This window comes from Tinamus guttatus, unplaced genomic scaffold (assembly GCF_059628265.1).
Source record: "Tinamus guttatus ecotype Peru unplaced genomic scaffold, ASM5962826v1 Tinamus_guttatus_pri_ptg000240l, whole genome shotgun sequence".
Classification (NCBI taxonomy): domain Eukaryota; kingdom Metazoa; phylum Chordata; class Aves; order Tinamiformes; family Tinamidae; genus Tinamus; species Tinamus guttatus.
Genome location: NW_028288774.1, coordinates 3,917,119 through 3,942,926, shown reverse-complemented (window position 1 = coordinate 3,942,926; position 25,808 = coordinate 3,917,119). Strand labels below are relative to the sequence as shown.

The following is a 25,808-nucleotide window of genomic DNA, read 5'->3' as shown; positions in this document are numbered from 1 at the left end:
ATAATGAAAATATTAGAGGACTAAACTCACCAAAGGTTCTCAAATAAATACTTACAGCATATTGTTTCTAGTGCCTTGCAACTTCAGAGTCTTTCCAACTCATTCATTCATTCATTACCACAGAGACACTATTGGGTAAAAAAAATGTAATCCTTCCATTTTACAGATAATCAAAGCAAGGAAAAGGGAGATTAAGGCATGATTGAAGTACCTAACCACCAGAATATACCATATTAAATGTCCAGGGTTATCTGGGACAACCATGAGGCGGATATTTATCACACAGGATCTATGTGTAACCCAAATCCTTCTGGACTGCTTGACAACGGAGTCACTTCCTAAATGACTCTTCTGATCCCACATCTATGGCAACTTGACTTGGAAGTCAGGAACTCTTAGACCTCTACCTTGTGCTCAAATGTCTAGGCTGTTCTTTTGTTCACTGATTTTTTTAAACAGATCTTAATAAACTAGATGAATAACATTAATCATTTGTGTTCTGGCACCTTTATAAATGTGTGCAATTCCAGTTTGTTTTGTTATGTTTTAAATCAAAGGTAATCATACTTATATTATTCCATGTTTCTAATCAAAACAGACACAATTCTCACCTTGTAAAAACAATGTAGTATTTTCTCATAAGTTATTCTAGTAGCTATATTTATAGCAGGTAGCTGAAAAGATGTAGTGAGTCATTAACCAATAATTACTAATCAGTTTTTAAGTCAATGTCTTATTGTCTTGCCTTATAAGGTAACAATATTCCTCCATCTATTAAAGGAACATCAAAAACAAAAAATGCAGTTCATTGATGCACACTGAAACCCAGATAGACCAGGTTCTTTTTTCCCAACCAGATAAATCCCACCTTACATTTGTTCTCACAAATCAGGTCATGAGCACACAGTGTGTATGAGCCAGTTGTGCCCCTGTGAGCAAGGGTAGGTGGGCACACAAGATTTCTTTGTTAAAGGAGTAGCAAATAGGTGCCTTACTCAGTTCGACCCAACAAAGAGCCCTAAGAGGAAGCATTTGCAGTGCCCAGAGGCACCAGATTAAATTGCATGATGCTGCCTGTTGCAACTTGTCTCTGAAGCTATAGACTGGTCCAGGTCTGTCCAGCTGGGTGCTCAGACCTGAAGAACAGTCCAGTGGTAAAGGCAGCACCCACAGAAACCCATGAGCTGAAACCACTTAGGAATTCCATACCTCTTTCAACTTTCATCCTGCATAAAAAAAAAAAAAACACATGACTTTGTGCTTAAAAAAAAAAAAAAAAAAAATAGAGACTGTATGGAGACTGGACATTCTTAATTCAAAGCCTAGGTGGAAACTTGAACATTTCAGTGCAGAAAAGGCTTTTAAGGAAATTGTATTTTATTCAAGGTCATGGCCAAGCTCTATCTCCCACAGTCCATCATTATTTCTCTCACTTTTGTTCATCAGGGGAGAAGTTTTCCAACAGTGTTTTTTCCCCAGAAATGGGCAGATAAAATCCAGTTCTCTTAAGGCACTCCTGAAATCAAGAATGGTCAATTTTCTGATAGTCACTTTTGAACTAGGCTTTTTTGTTTTTCTTTTTAATTAAAAAAGCAAAGGAAGATTACATTTTATCCAGAATTTAAATATTTTTGAAGAAAAATAATTACTATAAAATACAGTTTTCCACAGAAAATAGTTCCAACACAAATCTGGGACTGCCCACTTGCAAAGCACCACAACTTATTACACAGAGCTGAGAGTCTCCTGCACACTTTGCTGAGTCTGGTTTGGCCATTAACTCTAAAATGCCCAGCTCTACCCTAGCATCCCCTTACTCTGCCAAACTGGATAAAAGAGGAAAAGCGAGGCTTTTTAGCAACTCTGCTGCCGTTTGTGAAGCGGGTAGCATACAAGTGTAATTTTGCAGAGAGCTCCCTGTCCTCACAGGAGAGCACAGAAAGGGCCTGGGTATACTGAAATCTTCAGTGAGAGCCACAAATCCAGGAGCGCTCTAGTTCTCCATTTACAACAGTCTCTGCTGCCCATTGCCAGCATTCTTAAAGGCTGGATGTGACTGGCAGCCATGGGAGAGTTCCCTACATCTCCTTTATTTCTCCCTTGGAGCCTAGCACACCTCTTTCCTTCTGACGCAGCAAGATGAACACCTCTCAAGAGCCAGATTAAAATTCTCATTCCTTATAGCTTGCCGTATTAATAATGGCTTGAAAGCACTCATGTCTCTTTCTCACTAACACGCTTTCAAAAGGTGAGCAAACAGAATTATCGGCGTTTCCTAGTGGAGGAGACCAGCCCAGAGGTAACACAGTTTGCACAAGTCACAGGGCCAATACTGGAGGAGAAAACAGGAACCGGGGCTCCCAGATCCCTTCAGCTGACTGTGTGACCTCTCTCTAAAAATCACCAGGGCAAATGGTAGTTGTTTTTTTCCCAGCAAGTCTGAGTAACAAAAAGCTTTTATTCAATGGCATAAAATGATCTTGCAGTGAAGGTCAGAATAGCAGATTTATTATCTCTAAACAGCAGCTAATCATCTGCTAAAAAGTAAATAAAGCTGTTATATCTCAAGTGTACCTGGAAGCGGTGCCTAGAGCTGTGATCCATGCCTGGAAAATCCCAGCAAGGAAGGAGAAGGGGCTTTTCCTGGTTATCACGAAGTAGAGCAGAGGCAAGAAGATCCCCCCGTGGATGACCAGGCCCACGATCACAGTCACCATGTACATGCCGAGCTGCCTAGCAACTACTTCTAAGTCCTTGATTGCAATGATTTTCCCACAGATGAGGCAAGCGATGCCCAAAGGGGAATACCTAGAGAAAGGGAACAGAGACAGAAGAATCCTTAGAGCATGCAGTCACAAACTTTGCAGAATGTAGACTAGCAAAAGAGATAGGGCACTCAACGCTGAGATGCAGATCAGGAAGGGATAGAAATTGAATGCATAGCTTTGACATCTTTTTAAAAATAAAGACCATTCCCGCAAATTCCACATTTACTTCACTTTAATTCTGGAATAACATCCTACAAGAATATAATAATATTATACACGCAACTGCTTAGGACCATTATGAAGAATAGGGCAGTATTTGTTCCTAACATGCAACTCTTATAGCTCAAACAGCTCATCTGGTTTCAGGGAGTTTTATTATTTGCTTCAGTTAAAATACTTGTTGAAATGAATTGCTTTTCTTTTTTCTTGAATGCTGTAAATGTCTCTATAACGTTCATCTAATCATCTAGACAAATGCTTTTTAGTCTATGGATTCTTTATTTATGTGCTATTTATGATAGGTTATTGGTCACCTCAGTCAGGTGCTCCCCTCATAGGAGCAATTATTAACTGCGACTTTTAAATAGGAGGAGAAGTGTGCCACCCCATGAACAGATTTGAAATAAATTGATATTTTTAAAGTCATCCATACTGAAAATGCCTGAATGTGCATGTATAGAAGGTAACATTTATTGACCTACCAGAAGAGAAACCTCACGTTCTCTCAAGCGGCATACCCCAAAACTGGGGAGCCCTTAGTCATCAGTCACTTAAATTGCAAGGCCAAATGTTGTCAGAGAGTCAGTATTTCAATAAGCTTGATGAAGCATATTGCTTATAATGAATTATACGATGTCAGAGTAAGAGGTCAGACTTGTTTTATGTTCTGTGGAGATGCTGTGCTCCTGAGTCTTATAAACTACTGGAGCTGACACAGGAATTACAGCCTTTTGGGAAGAAAAATCATAAACCAAGCAGAATGCAATTCTGCTTAAAGAAGAAATGCATTTGTCTTTATAAACACCCACAAAACAGTGTTCTGGCCACAAGAGCTCTCTAACTGTTGTAGGCAGTGATGAATAAGTGAAACTGCCAGCATCAATTAATCTCCCTTCTCAAGAAAAGAGAAACAAAAAAGCACATAAGTAAAAATAAACATTTGCAGTGGATATGTTGAAACTGGAATGGTTTCCTGTCATTGCAACACTGACTACTAGAGAAACTTTGTAACTTCAGTTACATATTATGTCTTGGGTGAAATAAGAGTAAATCCTAGCTCGGAGTGTTTTGAGAGCACAGTCATGGTTTTGCTCTCTGTAGTCAAGAGAAGCAGATTAGAATAGCGAAAGCACCAGGGCTTTATGAATAAAAACATTTATGTATTTATTTGGCAAGATCTCCTATTGAAAAGCAGAAGCATAACAGGAATGCATGGCCATTCTTTAACTTTTGTTCTATACATTTCCATATAGCTGTGACTATGTGCATCACTTGCATAATAAATTTTCCTCTGAAACACTGCGGGCTCGTGCTTGAGGCACCTTTCTCCTGTTTCTGGGAGCAAGACTAAACTGTCCATCGAGAACCTTGGAGGAGAGGCAAAGTGCAGCCCTGTGACTGAGGAAATCGCATTTCCAGGGACATCTGGCAATTGTGGGAGCAATGGGCCCTAACAGATGTGTTATATCGGTGCGGCTATTTCTGCTCTTGGAACTCACTGCTAACAGTAGTCAGCTTGTTAAAGACCTGGGACTAATCCTAATTTAAACACATGCTGTGCAGTCACAACAGTCTGGGACACTAAGTGTTGGCAGAAACAGTGGCGTGCAATCAGTTTGTTTAGTTTGTGCTAGCAAAAAAAAAATGACATTGCCTTTAGCTGATTGACTGAGTTGACTAGTGCAGGATCTAGGAGATGGCCAAACTAGCACCAAACCAGCAGCACTATGCCAAATGCTGCCATGCATTGTTATGTTCTGAAAAAAATGCCTTTTTGTGTGTGTGATATGGCAATATTTGACACTATGTGCAAACAGCTCCAAGGAAGCATTTAGAAGAATCCCCGCAAAGAAAGGGTGAATCCCCCTTTGGAAATGCAATAAAGGGCTCAGTCCTGACAGCGTGAAGTCATTCTGGTGAAGGTAAGCCAGGCCTTGGCACTGTGAATGGGCACACTTCAAAAGCCAGGGGCTAAACTCCAGTACTCTGACTGTGATGAGCTTCTAGGAGACAGATTCTGCAGAAACTAAGCAGGCGGAAGGCTATAAATCTCTGATAAACACTGGAATTTTATTTAGTGGTAAGCCAATTTTTTTTTTACAGAAGACAGTTAAAGTCTGTCTCCAGGCTTCTTTATAATCATGCCTCCTAGCTAATACCCTGGGATTATGCTCACCTCCCAGGAAGATTTGGATGTTCTTATGTGGGGCTTGCTAGACTGCTTAGGTGTCCTGCTAAGGTGTTGCTCCTTAGGTAATTAACTTCCACAACAAACGTGGCACTTAAAGGTCCCTTCCTGGTAGCTGCATGTCTTAGATTTTAGTAAAGAGAAAACAGAAGCTACCATCTTCAGAAACATTTCAAAATGGGTCCTAAACAATCCTCACCAAATAAAAAACAATGCTGTTCTAATTCTAACACCCCCTGTTACGGCTTTAACAACTGAATTATATCATTATATAGATTATTAATGAAGTGCATTCACTATATACGATATTAGGGGTTTGTGAAATTTAAAAAATCTGTTTGTGTGCCAAAAGTTAGGACTTCAAACTTACCACATGATCATAGTTACCAGCTTCATCACAATCTCATTCAAGATATTGAAGAAATCCACCATCATCTTGGCCTGCTCTCCCATCTTCCCCATAGCAATGCCAAAAGCAATAAAGAATCCTATCAAACCTATTGGGGAAAAAAATCATAGCACAAAGACATGTAAGTGAAACTATGTCTGTTAGTAAGTTCTTGTATCTAGCCAACCTCTTTATACTACCTGCTTTATCCAGTTTTCAAGATGATTCAAGAGATTTCAAGAGACCAAGACTGTTTTTGGAAAGCTTCAAGAAAACCTCTTGACAGATTCAACCTACTGACTAGTCAGCCCTAGAATACAGAGAAAGACAAAAGCAGCCCAAGAAAACACCATTTGTGGGCCAGGTGTATCCCAGTTAGACGAACGAAAACGGCAGGGAGGACAAGGTGGGTGTTGTCTTTTAAGCTAAAGTAGGAAATTCACCTTAAAAAGATTAATTTCACTGTAACTGGGCATATCAATGTGAGACCAGAGAAATCAATGTAAGACCAGACTCCTAAATTTAAAATACTAAAATATGAAACTGCTGAGTATTGAAACTACCAGTTTGACAGACCAATTGAGTGCACCTGTGAAGTATTACTTCAGAGCTATGTTCCTAATACTGAACTTTACTATCCAGTAACTCTAAGTGCCCAGAGTAGGATTATTAAACAATACTGAAAGATGGTCTAAAGCAGCTCTTTGAGGTTAAACTTCGAGATGCAATGTGAGTCCAGTACTTAACAAATGTGTGAGCTCAGCTTGGAAATTCCCCAGAAAAATCCCATTAGGATATAAAAGCAGCAAGAGAAGGGAATTTCAGCTACCAGTACACCCTGGGAAAAGACAGGCTGTTCCATATCCTCACACTGAGTTCAACAACAGACAATCATTTTACACACTCTCGGATATAAAATCATCCTCACACCAAGCCATCGTTGTGGAGTCACTTAAATTGGGAAGGGAAGTACATGTATTTGTGCTGCAGAGCATGGAGAAATGATGAAAAGCTTTTCAGTCAAAGATCAAGTAACTTCCCGGAATTCAGGCTGTGCATCAGAAAATGTTAGTAGGTGGTTTTGTGCCGTTAATTCCAAACTAGCTGTTACATTAGTCATAGCAGTCAAGCTGGTTCATATTTGCAGGAATTTGCCTGGCTTCTACAGCTTATGCAAGCTGGATGGCAATTCCCCACCATTTTCACTTCTTTTTTCAAACAACATTTGAGAGTCATTGTTTAAAATACTTCAGCAATTCTCTCACCTACACTATACCTTTAACACTGTAGATTTACTTATTCTAGGAATTCTATCCAGTCTTCTAGCTCTTTTCTTATCCATGACAGGGCCAGCATAATTCCAGCACTGGATGCATCTCAGACAGTATAAATACTGTTTCTATTTAAAACAGTAAGCAGAACTCCAAGTGAGAAAAAACAGGTGAGGGTAACCGTATGAGCAATGTGCTACTGCCTCACCCAGAGTGCAAAATGCCAATTTGCACCTTGGCAAGAAAGTGACTCCTCTGCCCACTGATGTTTACTGGAATGAAATGTCACTGAGTTAGGCAAAATACAGTGGTTCCCAGCTCTTGCTCAGCAAGCTGCTTCACAGAGAAACAAACTGTCTCTGAAGAGCTTTCTGATAGTATCTTCTCCATGCCTAGGCAGAGCAGCCACTGCCGATCGACTCGCCAGCAGCTGGAGAAGCTCTGCAGGCCCAGCAGCCGCTTCCTTCATGGGAGCAGCAATAAGTAGGGTGCAAGGGGCTATTTGCCCATAACAAGTGACAGCCTGGTGGTTTTCACTGGCTAAAGCAGTGGTTTAGGTATTGCCACATGCTGTCCCACTCTGAAGACAGCATCTATAAATACACACCAGTGCGAACCTCAGCCCTGTGTCAGACCACGTGTATGTCCAAGTGTAGGCGTGCAGAAGAGTGCTACAAATTGAGGGCTAATTTGTGACCAACCTCACCCACGTCCAGAAAGTAGGAAGGTGAAGGAATGTGCTTTTCTGCCTGACCAAACCGTGAGTTTAGGTATGCAGGAGAAAATAGGAGAGCTGCGGCAGCCCTTCAAGTCCCGTCTTCCCCACTAGGACACGTGCTTTGAGAAGGGGTGAGAGAGAGGCAAAGCTTTCTCTGTACCACCCCTCTGGGCTGGCTTGTATAGGCAAGATGGCATGATGGTGGTTGCTCGTAACTTGCAGCTGGCAAAGGTCAGCCGCCAAGATGAAAAGGGAGGGGGTTGTGACTCAGAGATGCGTCAAGCCTTGGGGATTTTTCTTGGGTGGTGCGGTTCCCACCCCACCTCGCGCTTCAGGCTGTGCCTCAAGCCAAATTCTAGTTCAGCCTGCCCCAGAAACCTACCGGAAACAACCGAGCTTGAATTCAACAGGGGAGGGCAAAGCACTGGCTCTTGAAGCTTTACCCCCTGCTGCTTTGCCAGCATGCCTTACTACTAGCCTAGGTAGGCTACTTCAGGGATGAAAGGGTATTTTGGTTGCCTCCTACACACTTCCCTATTGCACTCCAAAAAATACCTGCAGAGCTGCCAATCCAAGATAATTTACTTGATTGTTTCTCTGTTCTAGTCATATTTCTACTAAGACCATAAGTTTTGCATCTCCAAGACCACTGGGCAGCTAGTAGGTGATAAAACTTGGTGATTATTTGTGAGGGCTAAATTTGCATGGAAAAGCAGAAAACACAGGCTACACACTGGCTACCTAGTCACAGACAGGAGCTATATCATATATATGATGTACATATTCGACAAGTGAAAAGTTTCCCTACCCAAGACATTCATGCCATCCTTAAATTCAAGTCCTTTCTTAATGACCATCTGGGCTTCTGGTGCTTCCCGCATTGTCTCATTTATCAGAGCAAAAGCAGAGTCTGTGACATTAGATGGTTCTTCGATTGGTGGCGGCACCAGCACTTTCTTGGTGACAGTTTGGATCTGAAGGCAATAGAAAGGAAGGACAGGAATGGAATCAGACTGAATGTTATCCATACGGGAGACCAGGAAATAACAAGAAAAAATCTTCACTTGAAATTCCAGGGAAAGATCTTTTAAAAAGATTAGACATGCATTCCACAACCCTTCTTATCGCTGCTTCCAAAAATAAATTTGTTTCTGAATAGTTCCAAGTGTCACAAAGTCCTGGGAGTCTTTCTGACAGTACTGCTGTGAAAAGTATGGAACACTTGTTCTTCACCACTACCATATTTAACATTTTGCAGATAGCTAGCGCTTTTGTCCAGATGTTTCACAATTGGCTCTTCACTATTTGTATTTTATTCATAGACATAATTTATTTATCACTGAAAGGCAAACAATTTAAAGACCAGTCCCAGCAGCAACTCTATCACAAGCCTTATTATTCAGGCTGGTCTGTCCGGCTCAAGCAATCTTATTTTGGCAGTTAACTTCAATCAGAAACTTACAACATTTTCAACATTTCAGTTAGTGATTGTGACAGCTAAAAAGGAAAACACACAGGCTTCTGAATTCTCTAATTAAAATATTTTGAGTGACAGATAACAGAAGAACTAACTAAGCTGACAGATACTAACTAAATCAAATTTTGCCACTTCAGGAAAGGGGAGATCAGTGTCTGAATAGATCTAGACCACTCCAGATACAAGCAAGTCAGGGAAAGCTGGGAGAGAATGGTAGTGGGAGAAATGGGCTTGATTTTACTGCCATGGCGGGGGGAAAAAGAAGATAAAAAAAAAAGAATGCAGTCTGAATCTAGAAAATGAAAAGTATGTAGACAAAAAAAAAAAAAAAGAGGTACTGTATAAGAAACTTTTCAGTAGTCTTGAAACTAAACAACATTCCTCTACATTTACTTTTTCCTGAGTTAAATTTTATCAGGGGACTGTTGTCAGCACATCATTTTTTTATGTGAGCCACAAAAATAAGCATGAGATTCTGAGCACTCACAAATGCTACCACAATCCGCTAAGCTGGAGGTCCCCAACACTTCTTTGCATAAGTCACTGCAAATGTTGAGCCTAACATAAAGTTTAGACTGATAACTCCATCTGAGGTCAGAAAAGCCTCTGGGTCACAGTCATTATCCTGTATCACAGGATATGTATATTAAATTCTCTTTCATGGCTCATAAGACCACAATTCTCTGCTGGAACAGCAGTTTTCATTATAAATTGAGCATTTTCCCTTTTTTTGTGCACTATAGAAAAATTCAAGAGAGACAGAAATCCCATGAAGTTGTGAGTTCCGTTTCCAAGCAAGCTGTACCCAACTCGCAGCTCCCTCGCTCTGCCTGGCAGCAAGGGAAGGTACGCGAGCCGCCCACGGGGAAGGCTGCTGCTCAGTACCACTGCTGGGCACACTTCAAAATCGTTCTTGGCAGGAATCGTGCAAAAATTGCCTCCTCCTGAGGCAACTTGGAAACACTGAATGCTCATAGGAGACTCTGTATGAATGTAGGAAGAGAAACTACAACATGAAAAGACGGTAAATTTCCTGGTAAATAGAGAGAGAGATAAGTAAAGCTTAACTCCCTTAACTAGGGGTAAATGCTACCAGGTGACAAAGGTGTTTTGGGAAAGGGGTATGACCTAAATGTACAAAGGAAGGGTGTTCTTGTAGCAAGGGCTTCAAAAGCTCTTGAGAAAACCATTAGACATCGGTAGCTTAGTTCTTCTTTCCTCCAACTTTTTATCTCTTTGTTTATAGATTCAACCACTTTCAACAGAACAAAAACGCAATTCTTCTTGCTTCCATAATTTAAATTAGGGAAAGGAAACAAAAACGCAGTGCCCTGCTTCCCGCATGCACACTCAGTTTTGCAAGAACACATTTCACATTACATGTGGTGCTAAGTCAACCACAGTGTGACCACATGACTGCTATTCCCATGATGATTTGGAAATATTGAGAATGTTCTTTCTTTAAACCCCAAGGACCATGTGTTTTTATGTGAAAGTCTGAGGAAGAAGTGAAGAAATCCAAGTCCTCATTTTGGCAGCTTAGGTTGGCCTCCATTCCTCCACCTCTCATCGTACCCACTGCTTCTCTTCATCTTACTCTCTGGCCTAAACCACAGCTCCAGCTACTTGCCATTTCATTTAGGAACACTTAAAAATAGGTTTGGCAACAAATCCTGTTTGGCGTGACCAAAAAAAAGAAGTCTGCATTATTGCCAAACAATTTAGTTGTTGAATGGAAAAAGCAGCTCACATACAAGAAGTAGGCTAAAACACAGACCAAGGAACATGTATTTTTTGGTTTGTTTTACCCCTCAAAGAAAAGCCATTTTGATTAAGCGTTGGTCAAAAGTGTTTAGATAAAACTGTTTACGTACGCAGCAAGCAGCACATAGCATCAGCCACCTGCTCTCCCGGCAAGCCTCAAACCTGGTCTGCTGGAGCCACCTGTAGGTGGGTTATCCCCTTGTCCCCACGTACCCGGGATGCTACTGCAGCAAATGGAAGTTATTGAGGTTGGGTTTTGCAGTGCCCTTCAAAAGGTGAATTAAACCCACTCACACATTACGCACAGGGGACTACAGAGCCATCCACTTAGTAACTAGTGACCACGTCCAAATTCAACCAAGGTGAAGAATGCCATAACCCATCCACCATTCAGGCCCAAGCCAGCACGCATGACCGTATATACTGCGTACAAAGTGAGGAAGTATTTTAGGAGTATTTAAGAACAGACTACAAGTAATCTTCTTTAAAGAGTCTAAGAGATAAAATATGAACTGCAATATAAAACAAAGTAGCAGTAAACAATGTTCTTTTTTTTACTCGCTTAAAACCTAAGAACTAGACTTCTCTTTTTATCACAATTTCTGTCATTCACCTATGCAATTACATCAACTCTACAGACACCCTAGTACATAGAAGATGTTTGAAAAAATATTGCCTCAGAATAGAAGGATTTACCTGCTGAAAGCACGCTTGGACTAAATTTTCAGGGAACAGATTCCGGATGAGATCCAAGAAAGCATCCAGACTAGATACTTCATCATTCTTCTTCCCTTGACCTAGCTGTTTCTTGAGCTTTGGATTCCCGGGGTGGATGGCTAAAACCAGAAGCACACCGAGCACAGCAGCGATAATAGTGGTGGACATGTAGTAGACCATGGCTCTTGTACCCAATCGGCCACTGGCTTTAGCATCTAAACCAGACAGTCCTGTAGGTGTTTTATTTTAAGAAAAAAAAATTGAGAATCAATATCCAATTCAATGATCACCACAGAAAATCCTGTAAACATGCCAAGCTTATGAACTGCCTGCGGGTATTTTTTTGTCCTACTGAAATTTTTACCACTAGACAAGAGTACTGAAGCCTCTCCCTCTCTCCAGGTCTTACGTGAACACTGCCTGCTGCTGCTAATCTGAGGAGAAGCACTAACTGCAAAGGAGACGCTGAAAAGAGAGAAGATAGCATCTGTTGTCCTTTACTGCTGAAAATGAGCATGTTCTGGCTGACGCTACTAGATATGATGGCTTTCTTGCATCATGCCATCATATCTATAAGATCCAATCCAGAAATTAGGTGAAACAGCATACTAAGAGAATTCTGAGGTTCAAGGTGGTGGTATGTGTGCATGTGTTTGAAAAGAAATACATTGGAGCATCTACCTCCTAAAGCCAATAAAGTTAATCAGAAATGAGCCCTGAAATATACACTGCAGCTGCAAAATCCTTGACAGGATCACACTATTCTTCTTCCTACGTCACAAAAAGCAAACCAGGTGATATCTGTAGCAAGCATCTTAAAGTACTTATGGCTAAGAGATCTTACCTGTGATTAAACTGGAGATAATTAAAGGGAGGATCAACATTTTTAGCATCCTCATAAGTATATCCCCTGGGAAGGCTATTAACATGATTATGTCAGGGTCAATAGGCGTTGCTAGACGAAGAAGACCCCCGCATAGGGCACCCAGGATGACACCTAGAAGGGGAGTAAAAGAGAGCAAGTGGGCAAGGCAAGGCAAATACATCTGAATGGACATTGATTACCCAGCAGAACCGCCTGGAAGAAAAACAGTTATAGAAGGCAGATGATTTTTGGTACAGAGAGAAAATTCCTTCTCCTCCTTTGGAAGGCTTAGGCTTCTGACTCATATTGGGCAATATCATGGTCACTATGTATCTCTCAACTACAGAGAAGAGGTCCTGATACCTAGTTATCTGTCAGTTGGGCCTATACTTCATGCACTGTTTTGCTTCTGCAGAATATTCGCTAATAAAATTAGTGAGATTTTCCAGTGCCATGCAGGTCTTGCAACATTCTAAGTTGTAATCAAATAAAATTTATATTGTCACTCTAGAGCTGGCAAAACTGAGGTATCAATAGCTGATGTGGTTTATACAAAGCCTTTCAGAACTGGTGGCAGAGCCAGGGACAGGACCCAGCCCTTTGGACTTGACACTGAGCTCTTAACAGAGGACTGGCAACCACCTGAAAAAACAAGGATGTCTTGAACACCTATTTTACAGCCTTTGAGAAACCCTACAGAAAAGCTAGAACAGTCTGGTGAGGCAAATAGATTAGAGTGTGGTTTGGAGTTTTTTGGAGGGGAGTGTCAGTCATTTGTTAGCAATATGGTTGTCTCTGATTCTGTCACTATCGGCATACAATTTAACAAAGTGTTTATTGCTTTAAAATACTCTCTGTGAAAGTATCTATAATGTTTACACTGAAGATGCCTGTCTTCTTGATCCCAAGCACATTACAAAATCTCAAGTGAGGTAAATCTTGACAACAAAGGCCAAGTCATGCTTTGAAGCAACTATGGGATTCATTTACTTTTTTTTTTTTTTTTTTTTTTTTTTTTAAGTATTAGTTTGATACAATGGAAAACATATTTGTCTTTGAAATTTCTTGTGGAACTGCACCAGACATCCTCTAAAGGTGATTCACAGCAACATCCTATCTAAACACTTCAGCAGCTTGGATTTTGAAGGCTGAAAAATGTGGAGATGAAATTTGCAGCTCAAGACCAGCTGCTGTTTTTTTTTTTTTTTTTTTTTTTAAACAATAACAAAATAGAGTATGTCTATGAATTTGCTGCATTCGGCTGTTAGGCTTTCAGTGAAAAAGAACCAGGCAAAGAGCCAGTGAACCAGAATAAAATGTCAAACCATTCCATATTTGGAAGTCGCTTAAGCCAGAGGCAATATTCAGGATGAGATCACTGAGCTCTGGCTGGTAGCTGTCACCCTCCTTGTAGGGAGGGGGACAAACCTTAAAAAGTTGTCAAGGAGAACAGCATGGGTTGAGAGATAACACTGAGGGAAAAGAAGTTTTGGAGAGTCTAGGGTTTTTTTTTTTCCTTTTTTTCCTACGGTATTGAGAGAAAAATGTGTAGTGCATTTAGTTCTGCTGAACGACATTGATCCGACTAGCCTGGGGACTTGGATTGTGTTTCAGTCCAAAACAGATATAACATGTAGCTAGCTTAGTGGCGTGGACATGCGCCACGTTGCATCAATAATATCCTGCACACCTGAATGAAAAGGGCCTAGGCCTGAGGGTGTCCTATTTACTCCCTGGCTCTTCAGCTACAACAGCTGAGAACTGCAGAAAGACAGAAAGTTTGTGGTGCTCTCAGAACAAGTGGCAAAAGACACATGTGCACACAAGCAGGATGCAGCTTACCGAAGACAGTGAGAGTCAGGAGCAGATTTCTGCGGAGCGACTGGCAAAACTGCACACATATGTTCCCGGATCTGGGCTCTGCTGGACTCAAATGGCTTTCATGCATCCGCACTTCTACTTGCTTAGGCATATTGTTGGCACTGGAATAAAAAATGAAAATCAAGTAAAAGTTATAGCACAAGATGTCAAAAATGAGAGGAAAGTCTGGATTAGTTCCATCATATATAAGTGGTAAATCTGATGCATATTCCAATGCTTCCCACATCTCACAAACACTGTATCTTTACTGCCCTGAAACGTCAACATTTTGTTCTGTAAAAGGTCGTATTTTTCAAACAGTGGAGATGTATCCAGAGTGAGTTCACTGGCCACAATATTGCAACTGTTTTATGGATTAAATTATTTGTCTCGATCTGGAAAACTCAATGGTTCTCTTCTGATATGATAGAACCTGCTCTTCAACCGACACTTCTATCAGGAAAACACAGATTTTAATACCTAATAATTTAGGTATTAAGTTTAATAATTTAATTCCAATTTGGGAAAGAGTTTATAAAACAGGATTTATTTGCAAAATAAAGCATTCCAGAGTATATTTGGCTTAAATTTCCCCAAATGTTTCCTTTCAACATTAACATTTTATTTTAATATAACCAAAATGATGAAGTCTAAAAAATCTTTTTCAGACTGGTTCTAATCAGATTTGATTCTACTGCCTATGAAAAGTAGTTAGAAAACTATACATTCCTCATAAAATCTTTTGGGTTCATTGAATTGGTAGAGTTTAGTTGGAAGAAATTTTTATTAGCTCTGTTTTATACCCAAATAAGTGATATACATATGGGTGCAGGGCAGTGAAGGCTATGCCTCCTAATTTTCTCAAGGCATGAGAAATTTGGCAATAGACTCCTTTTTTACATATAAAAACTTCAACTGAAATTGCAAAACTAATACTACAAATAAAACATACAGTTTCCCTAAAAGTTAAGGGTGTCTACTTAAGAGAATTGGCCGAAGAACCTTCTCTAGGCCAAAGAGAGCCTTCTCTAAGGCTAGAGACCTAAAAATGCTTAAAAGAAAGATAAAATTGGATGCTCATCAATCCATTCTCTGAGTACTTTCTCAGATGAGATATTCTGTCCCACAGTGAGTCTGAGTTGGGCATACCACTGACTGCCACAAAACCAGCAACAAGCTATAGCATTTCTAGGAAGACAAAACATTTCTTAATTATATATACACATCCACCTTCATAATATTTCTCAAAGGGAGTTGTAATTAAATTTCTAAAAAGAATACAGTCACTTTGACGGAAATAGTTTCCTGACTAACTCATGCTGTTCCCATTCAAAGTGAAAAGGAATTCCTGCCCAATATCTCCTGTTATGGAAAAGGTGGTATCAGCAGTAATACATCAGGGAATGCATTAAGGAAAAAAAAAAAAAAAAGGAAAAAAAAACACTGAAGTGTTGCAATTTTGATTTTATATTTGTCTAAATATGGTAGCTACAATAAAATGTACCGCTGATGGTGGAATAAAACACCACCGGTGCACATTCTTACTAGTTAAATGATAGGCATACCTATTTCTTGAATAGTTATGAATATGCATATGAAAGATAAATAAGGATTAGCCAGGGGAAAAATGTTATTAGCAGTTATTTGAGAAGCTATAAGAAAGATGAGACTGACTGGAATATTCACACACGTGAGCCACAGAACCACTAAACCACAGATAGAAGTGTGCTATAAAATGAAGGAATCAGAAAAGGAAATTTTGCAACTGGGGACTCTAACATCAATATACCATATGTGTGGATTTATATTCACCATATATATTTTATATATCTTTCTGAAACTGTGAAACCTGGGCAGCCAAAACTAATTCAGAAGGAAAACTCAGACTACTAAATAATTAGGCAGAACCGGAATGGATCATTAGACAGAAGCACTTGGTGTTTATATGTCTTTCTAGGATTTTTCTTTGGGCTAGGTTTAATCTGGTTTCCTAGACTGAGTGCTGTCTCTTTCCCACCTGACCTAACACACATAGCTGCAAACTGCCCAAAGAAAAGTCACCTTATACATATCTACTTTCTCAGCTGTGGGCTACTCTAAGCAGTCCACACATCCTTCCCTCTAGTTTGCAGACAACAGCAGCACATCATTCCCCTCCTACCATGGCTCAAATGAGCCCTCTCCATGCAGAAGTGACCTCTGGCCCTGCTCAGATTCAAGATTTAGCTCTATTCCTCTTCCTCCTCTCTAAGTGGTAGCAGACGTTAGCTGTTCAGATGCCCTATGCACGACAAGACTGGTCAGCATCCAGAGGTCCACCATGTGAGGGGATGGTGGGCCCAGTCTACTGCGGCAGGATCGTACCCCAGGTGAACTGAAGCTTGAGGAGTCAACACAGAGCTTTTACACAATAACCACCACCCTTCTTCAAAAGTTCAGTCACGTCAGCTGCAGGCATTCAAACACTCACGGAGAACAGAAGAAACTGAGGACACAGAATTCTTCAGGGGCATTCCTAAATTTCCAAAAATCTAATACCATGTCCTGTGCTTTGCTCATGTGCAAAAAAAAAAAAAAAAAAAAAAACATGATTTGTATGCTCCAGCTCTTCAGGACTATTAACTTCCAGTATGGACTGAAATAGTGATTTTTTTTTTTTTTTTTTTAAAAAGAAAAAGGCTATTGCCAACACATGTTAATTGCACAGATCTTTTACAAACAGTGCTGACACATGCATATCATCCCATGAAAAACGGGACCACAAGTGATGATTATCTAAACATTTGCACGGTTAACACTGGTATTAGCAATGAGATTTTTATCACCCGTCGGAGACCAAGTATTGTTCAGGATGTTCAGTATGTTGCAAGGTATTCCAAGGAGGGGGATAAAAATCCAAGCAGTACCAAAATAAAAGCCTTGAGAGAGCGATAAAATAATCTTGTATAAGGTATTTCAATGTGATCTCTCACAGCGCCTGGGATCTGCTCTACCATGCCACCGAGAGCACTGCTCCCCCAAAATGCCCTGTGTCCTCCAGGCCATGAGGGACACAGTGCCATGGCAAAGCAGGGCACTACGTCCATGCTGCCTGGGGGAAGGGGCTTCAACACTTCAGCTTTTCTTGCCAACGGAACGAGTTAAGGCATGAAGGTTGATTGCACACAAGCTCACGGGCATTGACCAAATTCTAGTACAAAGTCAGAGATGCGCTCACAGCATCGGTCCCCACCATGGGGCTGAACAACACTAGAACAGTCTCTGCAGTAATGTCATTAATAGCACCTCTGCCCATATGTTAGTATTACGGAATAGCACAGAACCCATTTTAGCAGCCGTGAGCTTTCCAACACGCAAACAATTACCTGGGTTAAATAAACTACTGTTCCACTGTGGTGAGCTTCCACGGTTATTCTGTTTTCAGGAAACAAGTGAAGCAGTTTAAATGTTTGTCTGAAACTCATCAGACCAAAACCCCTTTTAGTCCAACTTCACTGAACCCAGAACACTATAATATAAATTAATTCTGCTCATTATTTTCACATGTCAGAGTGACAAGCAGCCAAACAGGCAAGCTCTGAGATATGCCCATGAGAGAAGTGTAAGGACTGAGGTCTTCACAGGAAGAAAAAGGAATATTTTCTGCCAACTATAGGCACTTGAAAACACTAATAGGGCTTGTAAGAAAAATATCTCTAGAAATATATGTTCAATTTTATGTTATCTAAATATTTTCAGAGTGAGTTTGGCCTGTGAGGCATACACTTGTACATGAGATAAAACAATCTATCTGCAAACTTCAAGCTGCAGCTTATTTCTCCTCTTGGTTCTAGACATAAAGGTAACAAAATGGAAGAGAACAGTTTGCTAACACTCTGGTATTAGCTCTTGCTCTCTGAAATTTTTTGTTCTTATTTCCTCTGAGCTTTTTTTCTTTGAATTTATTTCACCTACCTCTGGGAAAGTCTGCTGTTCTATTTCACTTCTGCTGCTTCCTCCTTTCGTATGCTTGAAGGTTATAGGCCCAAAAGGATGGAAAAATCTTGCTTTTTCTTGGTTAGTAAGCCTAATTTATTTTTTTCATGAAAGCTAAGAGTTAATAATTTCAATTTACATATTGCTTGAGTGACAATTCCCTTTTATTTTCAGCCAGTCATGGGGAAAGAACTCTGCATCACAGAACACTTCCCGGCTTGGCACAAATCTGGAAGAGAAACTAGAAGGAAAGAATAATCTACCATCTGAATGAAATATGTAAGCAAAGGCTTGTAATGAGGCTAGTGGAAACAGATGCATGAAAAATGAACAGAGACTGTGTTTAATCTGAATAAAGCATCTCAGCTGTGTCAGTTAATCAAGCAGGTAATTCACAGTATAAAACCCAGCTTCGGTAGCTCAGCTTAGAAATTAACTCAGTTTTTGGAGAGCAGGGAAGAGTGGTGGGCTGTTAGAAGAGGGGATGCTGGCATGGCAATAAGAAAAATGAATTAGTATAGCCAGGTATTTAGGTGCCTGGTTTAATAGGTATTGTTTATAAGAATAAATTAAGATTTTTAGCAAAAGGTTTTGGTAAATGTTCAGGGAAGTATTGTGACCTTCCTGGAAAGCCATGAACAAAGCATTAGTCCTGGTTTTATAGCCACCACTTCAAAAAAGGCAGCTAGATTTCATCCTGAGAAAGTGGCCCTATTGAGGCTGGCTTACACTTCGCTTTGGGCCCTGGGGCTGCCCCTCAAGCTGAAAGTTAATGATTGAGCCACACGCTGCTCCCTCTGAAGCAATGAGTAAAGAGCAACCATAAATGTTAGCACTTGTTCAGGTCTGTAGGACTAGTCTTTAAAAGAAGGAGAGAGGGAAGAAAAAAAAAAAAAGAGGGGGAGGGGGAACCAGCTTTCTTGACCCCAGAATGAAAGTAGGAGAGCTTGTGAATACTTCCTTTGCCAAGCACCCATCTAGCCTCTGTCAGGTGGTTTAGATGCGCACACAGTCTCAAATATCACGCTAGGAAAAGTTTCCTAAAGTTTGGCATGTATTAATCTTGGTGGGTCCTCACTGACTCAGCTCACTCTAGCCATCAAGGGAATTGCACAGGAACAAGTGAGAACTTAACCTGCCCAAAGGAAGCTGGTTAGCAGCACACCTTCAGTCAGGTTTGTATCTCTTCCCCTCCGCTCAGAGCACAGGAGAGGTGCTGCAGCCGTGCCTGGTGACACGAGGTCATGCGTTGCACCCATGGCACCATTTTTCACAGCAAGACTTTCCTCCCTGGTCTTATTTCCCAGACATGTTCTTTGCTCTGAGCTGGTGGTTGGTGTACGTTGTGCAAGTTCAGCGCATCGCGTTTCAACAGCCGACCAGCAGCACCCATAGCGAGCCTGGGGGAAGGTCAGTCTGGGTGACACCACTCTTGCCATCAAATTGGTTCGCACCCTCTCTCCCTTTCTTCCAATCTCTTTTTAATATTATCCAGGGGTGATCATACAGGAAGTCAACTCTTTATCATCTACCCATCACAAGTTAGCAAACTTTGCATTTATGCTCATTTTGCTTTTTTTTCTTAACTCTGTTAGAATTGGCAGGAGGCTTCTCCTGAGTAATACCTCTTTGGACAATTTCTCCACCTTTGGGATTTGGCTCGGGAAGTGCAATATTTAATGGGTAAAGGGCAATTTTGAGGCCATTTGAAGGCAAGGGCAAGAGGAAATGAAGTATATAACGTGACTGTCTTATTGCTAGTGCAGCCGAGAGCTCTTGGCCCGAAGGAGGGATGTGCCGGGACACCCAAGGGGGAAACCCATGGCCACGAGTAGAAACCAGCAACAGGAACGAGCAGTGCAATGCCCAGAGCGCAGAGCAGAGCTGTCTGCATGGCAGCCTGGCACCTAGAAAAGTCCACAGTTCCATTACAAGCAAATGGTCTTGAAGGAAGGCCATAAATCCACCTGGTGGGCAGGAATTATCTTCTCTGCTCAAAAACAGCTATGTGCATGACACCAACTAATCTCTTTAGATATATGGTACTGCATGAAGTCTCTTCTTGTTCAGTATTCTTCCTATCACGCGGTACCCTAGCATTTATATTGTATTCTATGGTACAGTATATGGAAATCAAAAAAAGTCCCCTTGGGGAGGTTTTGAACTACCTGGAAACCTAAACCACTGGACACCTTGTGACACACTTGACACAAAGCACTTGATCACTTTGGATCAAACCATTTTTGTCAGAGAGGAAATAAATGTATTTTGCACAAGTAGTTATGTAACTGCATACCTAGAAACACAAAAGTGAAATCCTGACTTCAGCCTTCTCTTTGGGACTGTCAAGTAGCTAGGAGAATAAAAAAATCAAGATAATCTCAAGGCTGTTTTTTTTTTTTTTTTTAAGGGAGAGAGATGGAAACTGCAGGAAACTGCAGAAAGGAGATGTGTAACACAAGCCTTGGGACTTAGTCACTGGGTGAGTGTGAGGAGCAGGAGGCACCACAAGCTTTGGGGACATCCTTGCAGCGGCCACCGCTGAGCTCAGCGCTCAGCCTCTGTGCATGTCCTTCCTAGGCGTGGGAAAACCCAGCGTCAACACCTCCAAGAGAGCGCGTGTCGCAGTGTCTCTGCCTGTGTGCTTTAATGCTAAGCAGCTTTCTAAATTAGGGGCACAGCAAAGCCTGACAGAAAGGCAGAAAGTAGCAGTTTCTAAGAAACAGCCAAGGTAACTATTCAGAAGTAATGGCAGATGGGCATCTGAAGCACTTCCAAGGTCCCTGTCCCTAACAAGTGGTGTTTTAGTGAAGGAAAATCCACTTGTTGCAGGACTCCCCAGAGGTGCCTGCTGGGTCGCCGTGTCAACCAGTCTGCAATGGGCACGAGCAAACCAAACTTTACCTTAGCTGCTGCTTTTAGGAAGAAAGATCTTGCACTGTATTTCATGCTTCAGCAGGAACAGAAAAAGCTTCCAAAATTCTCCCTAGTGGCCAGGTCACACCTGCTGAGGATCTGGCTATATGTGTGTGTATATATATATATATATATATATATATATATATATATTTTTAACAAACCTTTAAGCTTGGCACTGACATATTTATCCGAAACTCTGGCTCTGTCAATTTATTACCTCTGCTTTGTTGATTTTGAATCTCAGACCAAAGCAACCTAAAAAAGAAAATCCTGACATGACATAGCAAAGATTCAGATCTTAAAGTGAATATCAGTTTTTAGTGAAAGAAGGGTTGCTAGTTTGTTTCTTGTTTGGTATAAGGTGATCTACAAGGACTGTATTCTATCCATCATCTGGAGTCAAAAGAACAAAAGTGTCTTTCAAGTTATACAGTATAATAGCTACTCTAACAATGCTCATGTATTTATTTAATGATGCACATGTGGAGTATCTTTTTAAAATACAAATTTCTGACAGGGTATATAATGGTGTAACAACCTGGGAGCACATGTATGCTTCACTGCCTAAGGACTATGAACTGCTATATAGATAGAGAGTAATAGAATTAAGGATGAATCATATTGTTATTATGGCAAAGGATATAATAATGATGTGCTTTGTGCAAAATTATCTACTTACAGGCTCAGAAACTCAGAGACAAGTAAAATCACGATCTTGCCTTTGCTTCTGCCTGGGGTGTGCCAGGTAGCACAAAGAAAAAGGCTATGAAACGATCTGGGATTAACATAGTTTTCAAGAGTACTGAGCAAAGATTACTAGGGCAATGAGAATGTGAGAAGTTCAGAAAAGTGGCAGCTCGTAGACATGCTGGCTAGGGACAGAAAGAGGTGCAAGTGTGGATTATTTTGGTAGCATTCAGACTAGCTCACAGACAGGCAGCTCACAAGGAGCTCACATGGGCAATGGTGGTAAGAAATAATTTTGTCATGATAGTAGGAAACCAAAGGAGAGCTCCAGGTTCTCCTTGGTGGTGGCTCTTGAACCACCTTTTGCTGTGGCAAGTTCTCAGAGGTTTGTCAGTGAAAGCTGTTATCCCAGTGATTTGGGGAGGCACCACGGGCACACAGCATCTCATGGCCATGGAAACCCCATGGCTGAACTGCAGACTCAGTGCTCTACAATCAAGAAAGCTCTAACCAAATCTGAACAGAATTATTAGCATTCATCTCGACACTTTTAGAGATAAAAGGACCCAATCTCAGTCACTTATTTTTTTTGCTTATCAAATCTATGCGTTATTGCCAAAAGTATGACACATGCCAATGGGCAGAAAAAAGCTACAAAATATCAGGAAAACTCTCCTTTCTTCTATACTAATGACTGTAATTCTTTGTACACATGTTAAAAGTTCCCTATAGCCTTCACAGCAGCATGGAAATACTAATATGATGCACTGGCAGTCTCTGTAATGCTGAAGGACTGTAAACTTGCAGGGGATTTCATCAGCATGGTAAAGAAATAGCTCCAAGTATCTTTCAACTAAAAGTACTGTATGATGCTGCTTTAACCAGCAAATAGAAGTCCCCTCTCTCAGTAAAGCATCACCTTCCTTTTCCACTGTGCTTTGAGAAGCCACATAATAAGCCAATTTCTTCTCAAAATACTAACAAAAAAGCTTTTAGTTTATCAAAGGTATCCTGAGATGTGACAGAATAATGCTTGCTGGGTTTGCTATGTAGAGCTGACTAGGAAAGACAGAAAAATTAAGCAGGAAAAAAAAAAATCAGAGCTCCTCTCTGACTTGCCGTGGTGAAAGTCTGAGACAGCCGACCTTTCACTTTTCCAGTATTTTGCTTTAGCCCTTTCACTTTTCCAGTATTTTGCTTTAAGCCCTGCAAAGGTCACAAATAGATTCAAGTCTGCCTAGACTTCTGATAGATTTAATAAGGAGAAACCAGTTCTTTAAAAAATGCATTCTGTTGCATGGGATGTTTGTCAAGGAGCCAGCACATAACATTGAGTCCAGCACTAATTTAACTTGCAGCCTTGTATATTCTGTTATAAAACATTTCTCAATGCTTCCTGTGTGGGAAATCTCTTCCAGAAAGTACTGTGGATAGAGTCAGAAACTGTTTGTACAAAGAGCAACTACTAAGGAGACTGCAGGAAAACAGTTGAACTTCTATGGACAAAATGTCAGAATTTGGATTAGAGTATGGAAACTGAAAATTCCGATTTGGTTCTATGTACCCTAACACATGTTAATTCTGCTTAGATTGTAGATAATGGTCTTTCTCAACCGTTCTCCAAAATCTCTCTTAACAGAAATCTTAAACAAATATCAAGCTAATTCATCACTAAAATTACTGAGTGCCAAAAACCTCCATTGAAGTACAGAAGTCTTGGGCCGTAATATTATAGACAGACCATATCTGTTCATCAGTACAGTGCAATTATTTATTTCACAAGTAGAGAAATAGAAAATACTATTTAAGTTTTTGCTGTCATCATGTAGCATATTCTGCCTTAAAATACATCCTGTTCAAGAAACTTCTAGTCTTTCTTTTCTCTTACTCATTTTTTTTTCCAGAGTCTCAGCTTTTCTTGTTATGCCAATGCACTTTATATGCCAGATATTCAGATTGTTTCAATCACAGCTATTGCTCCAACAGTTTGGATCTGGCCAAACTCTGTTCATGTTCCTTATTGAGAAAATTCCCAATAAAACACAAAAATTACTTACGCTGGGCCTTGGAAAAGCAAAGAAACTTCATTTTAAAGAAATACTAACTTCCTACGATATGTTAAAGAAATTACAGAAATCAAGTGTAGCATAATAGAATCTCTTGTGACAAATTATTTTAGCTCCTAAAGCTTAGCATGTGCTGTTTTATCCTTTCTGACAGCTGCTCCTTGGAGCTGTGCTTATGATCGCACACAGCAAGCCTTGATGAGTGCATGCCATCTGCTGGAACCAGAAAGGCTTTTTACAGGGGAAATGCTAAAATCCAACAATAATTTTTACCAAGTGTGACACATCTGCTTTATTGTCTCATTGCCTTAATATTAGAGTTTGGAGGCTTTTTTCCATACTATACCTTCAAAAAAATGAACATGGCAGTATACACATTGTGACCATATTGTTGAAAGAGGAGAGAAAAATTTCCTGTTCACATGGACTAGGGATTTTATTCAAGTAACTGTGAGAAACGGATTGGACATTCAGATAAAAAAGTTGTTCGGGTGATCAACTTGTATTCTTTCTCCCTTATCCAGGTGTCAGAAATAGGCCTGCAAGTAAACTGCAGATTGCACCCAGAAAAACAACAGGACTGAAGATGGGAGTTCATGAATACAGAACAGCTTTCCCAGGGAAGTGCAAATTCAGGATTACGGGCCTGAAGATGGATGATGAGGTTGTTTTCTACCTTATGCATTATACATGTGATGCCCCGAGGGCACATGGCACTCCGCCAAAGGATCTGGCTGAGAAGCAGCACGCGGGATTCAGCCGCCTTCCTCTCCGCCTAACGCTCATTTTACAGCTGCAAAAGGACTGCGAGGAGCAGCCCAGTGGGGATGCCTGTGTCAAGGGCAGACCCCGGCGCGCACAAGTGCTGAGCCGCAGACATAGGAGGCACCACGCTGCGCTGAGCAGCAGGTTTTGTGCTTTACACGGACGGTGTTTGCACAGTGCATCTCCTGGCACTGCCTGAGATGAGCACAGGGTGGTTTTCATGAAAACCAGGCTGAATTTTCTAATCTTGGCAAAATATAATTGAAAAAAAAAATGACTTTAAGGATAATTTACCAAATTATTTTGTGCTCTTTACCTTAGTGGCTTTTACTATGGGGACTGAAGCAGTCTGCTTATCCCAGTTTGAATCCTGACAGTGACTAGCTGCAGATACCCAGGGAAGAGCACAGCAGCCAGGCGAGCTTGTGGCGGGGCCTTTCCTAAGGGACCGTCCTGGCCCTCGCAGGGTTGAGGCATGGAGGTCCCATGCGCTAACTCCACAGGAGCTGTCAGACTCCTTCAGTGCCACGTTAGAAAAAGAAAGCACAGGCACATATCACAATGCATCGTACAAGCAAAGGCCTGCAGGGAGCTTTACCTTGAACTATGCTCAGCTATGTACCAAAGCATAACTTACATAACGATCTTAACACCAGCTATATTTTCTACGGCAATACGTTTTTCACTGGCAAAGCATGTTGTGACAAACATAATCTACAACAAAATGGCAACATCCTGCAGAGCACTTTAGTCTGAGCAATTAAAAGTCAAACCCCAGTGAGATAAATCCTAAGGCCTTCATTCATATTGTCACTGAGATTTTTACTAAAGACAATTAGTAAATTAGACAATCAGACAAATTTACTAAAGACCAAATTCCTGTATATTGTAGCTATGGAAGAATATTCACATTCAGAAGAAATTATTGCCAATAAATAAAAAACCACCACTAAGTGGCTAAGCAATGGATTTTGAAAAGGCCTAGTAAAACTGTGTGATGCACTTAGCCCCTCGGAGTATTGGCTGTTATAAATTGCCTCTCATTAGTAATGAGATGCCTGGCCTGCCCCTGGGCCAGCGTCCAAGCGAATGCACGGAGCTGAACGCTCACTTACAGCGCACATCACACCCGCAGACCAATTCCCTGCTCTTCTGATGGAA

General features: G+C 40.8%; 1 protein-coding gene and 1 long non-coding RNA gene across 3 annotated transcripts in view; both read right to left on the bottom strand.

Annotated features, from left to right (window-relative positions):
- Positions 1 to 25,808, bottom strand: part of LOC148594501 (uncharacterized) — a 427,754-nt gene that overhangs the window by 20,518 nt on the left and 381,428 nt on the right. The gene's annotated exons all lie outside the window — the stretch shown is intronic.
- The window catches only part of SLC1A2 (solute carrier family 1 member 2), a 79,771-nt gene that overhangs the window by 14,660 nt on the left and 39,303 nt on the right, over positions 1 to 25,808 (bottom strand). For both annotated transcript variants that reach the window (XM_088525746.1, XM_088525747.1), the window contains exons 2-7: positions 14,218 to 14,357; positions 12,355 to 12,507; positions 11,490 to 11,740; positions 8,361 to 8,526; positions 5,546 to 5,672; positions 2,575 to 2,808 (exon numbers count right to left, since the gene is read on the bottom strand). In XM_088525746.1, coding sequence (XP_088381872.1) covers positions 2,575 to 2,808; positions 5,546 to 5,672; positions 8,361 to 8,526; positions 11,490 to 11,740; positions 12,355 to 12,507; positions 14,218 to 14,357 — 1,071 coding nt within the window. The remainder of the gene's footprint in view (positions 1 to 2,574; positions 2,809 to 5,545; positions 5,673 to 8,360; positions 8,527 to 11,489; positions 11,741 to 12,354; positions 12,508 to 14,217; positions 14,358 to 25,808) is intronic.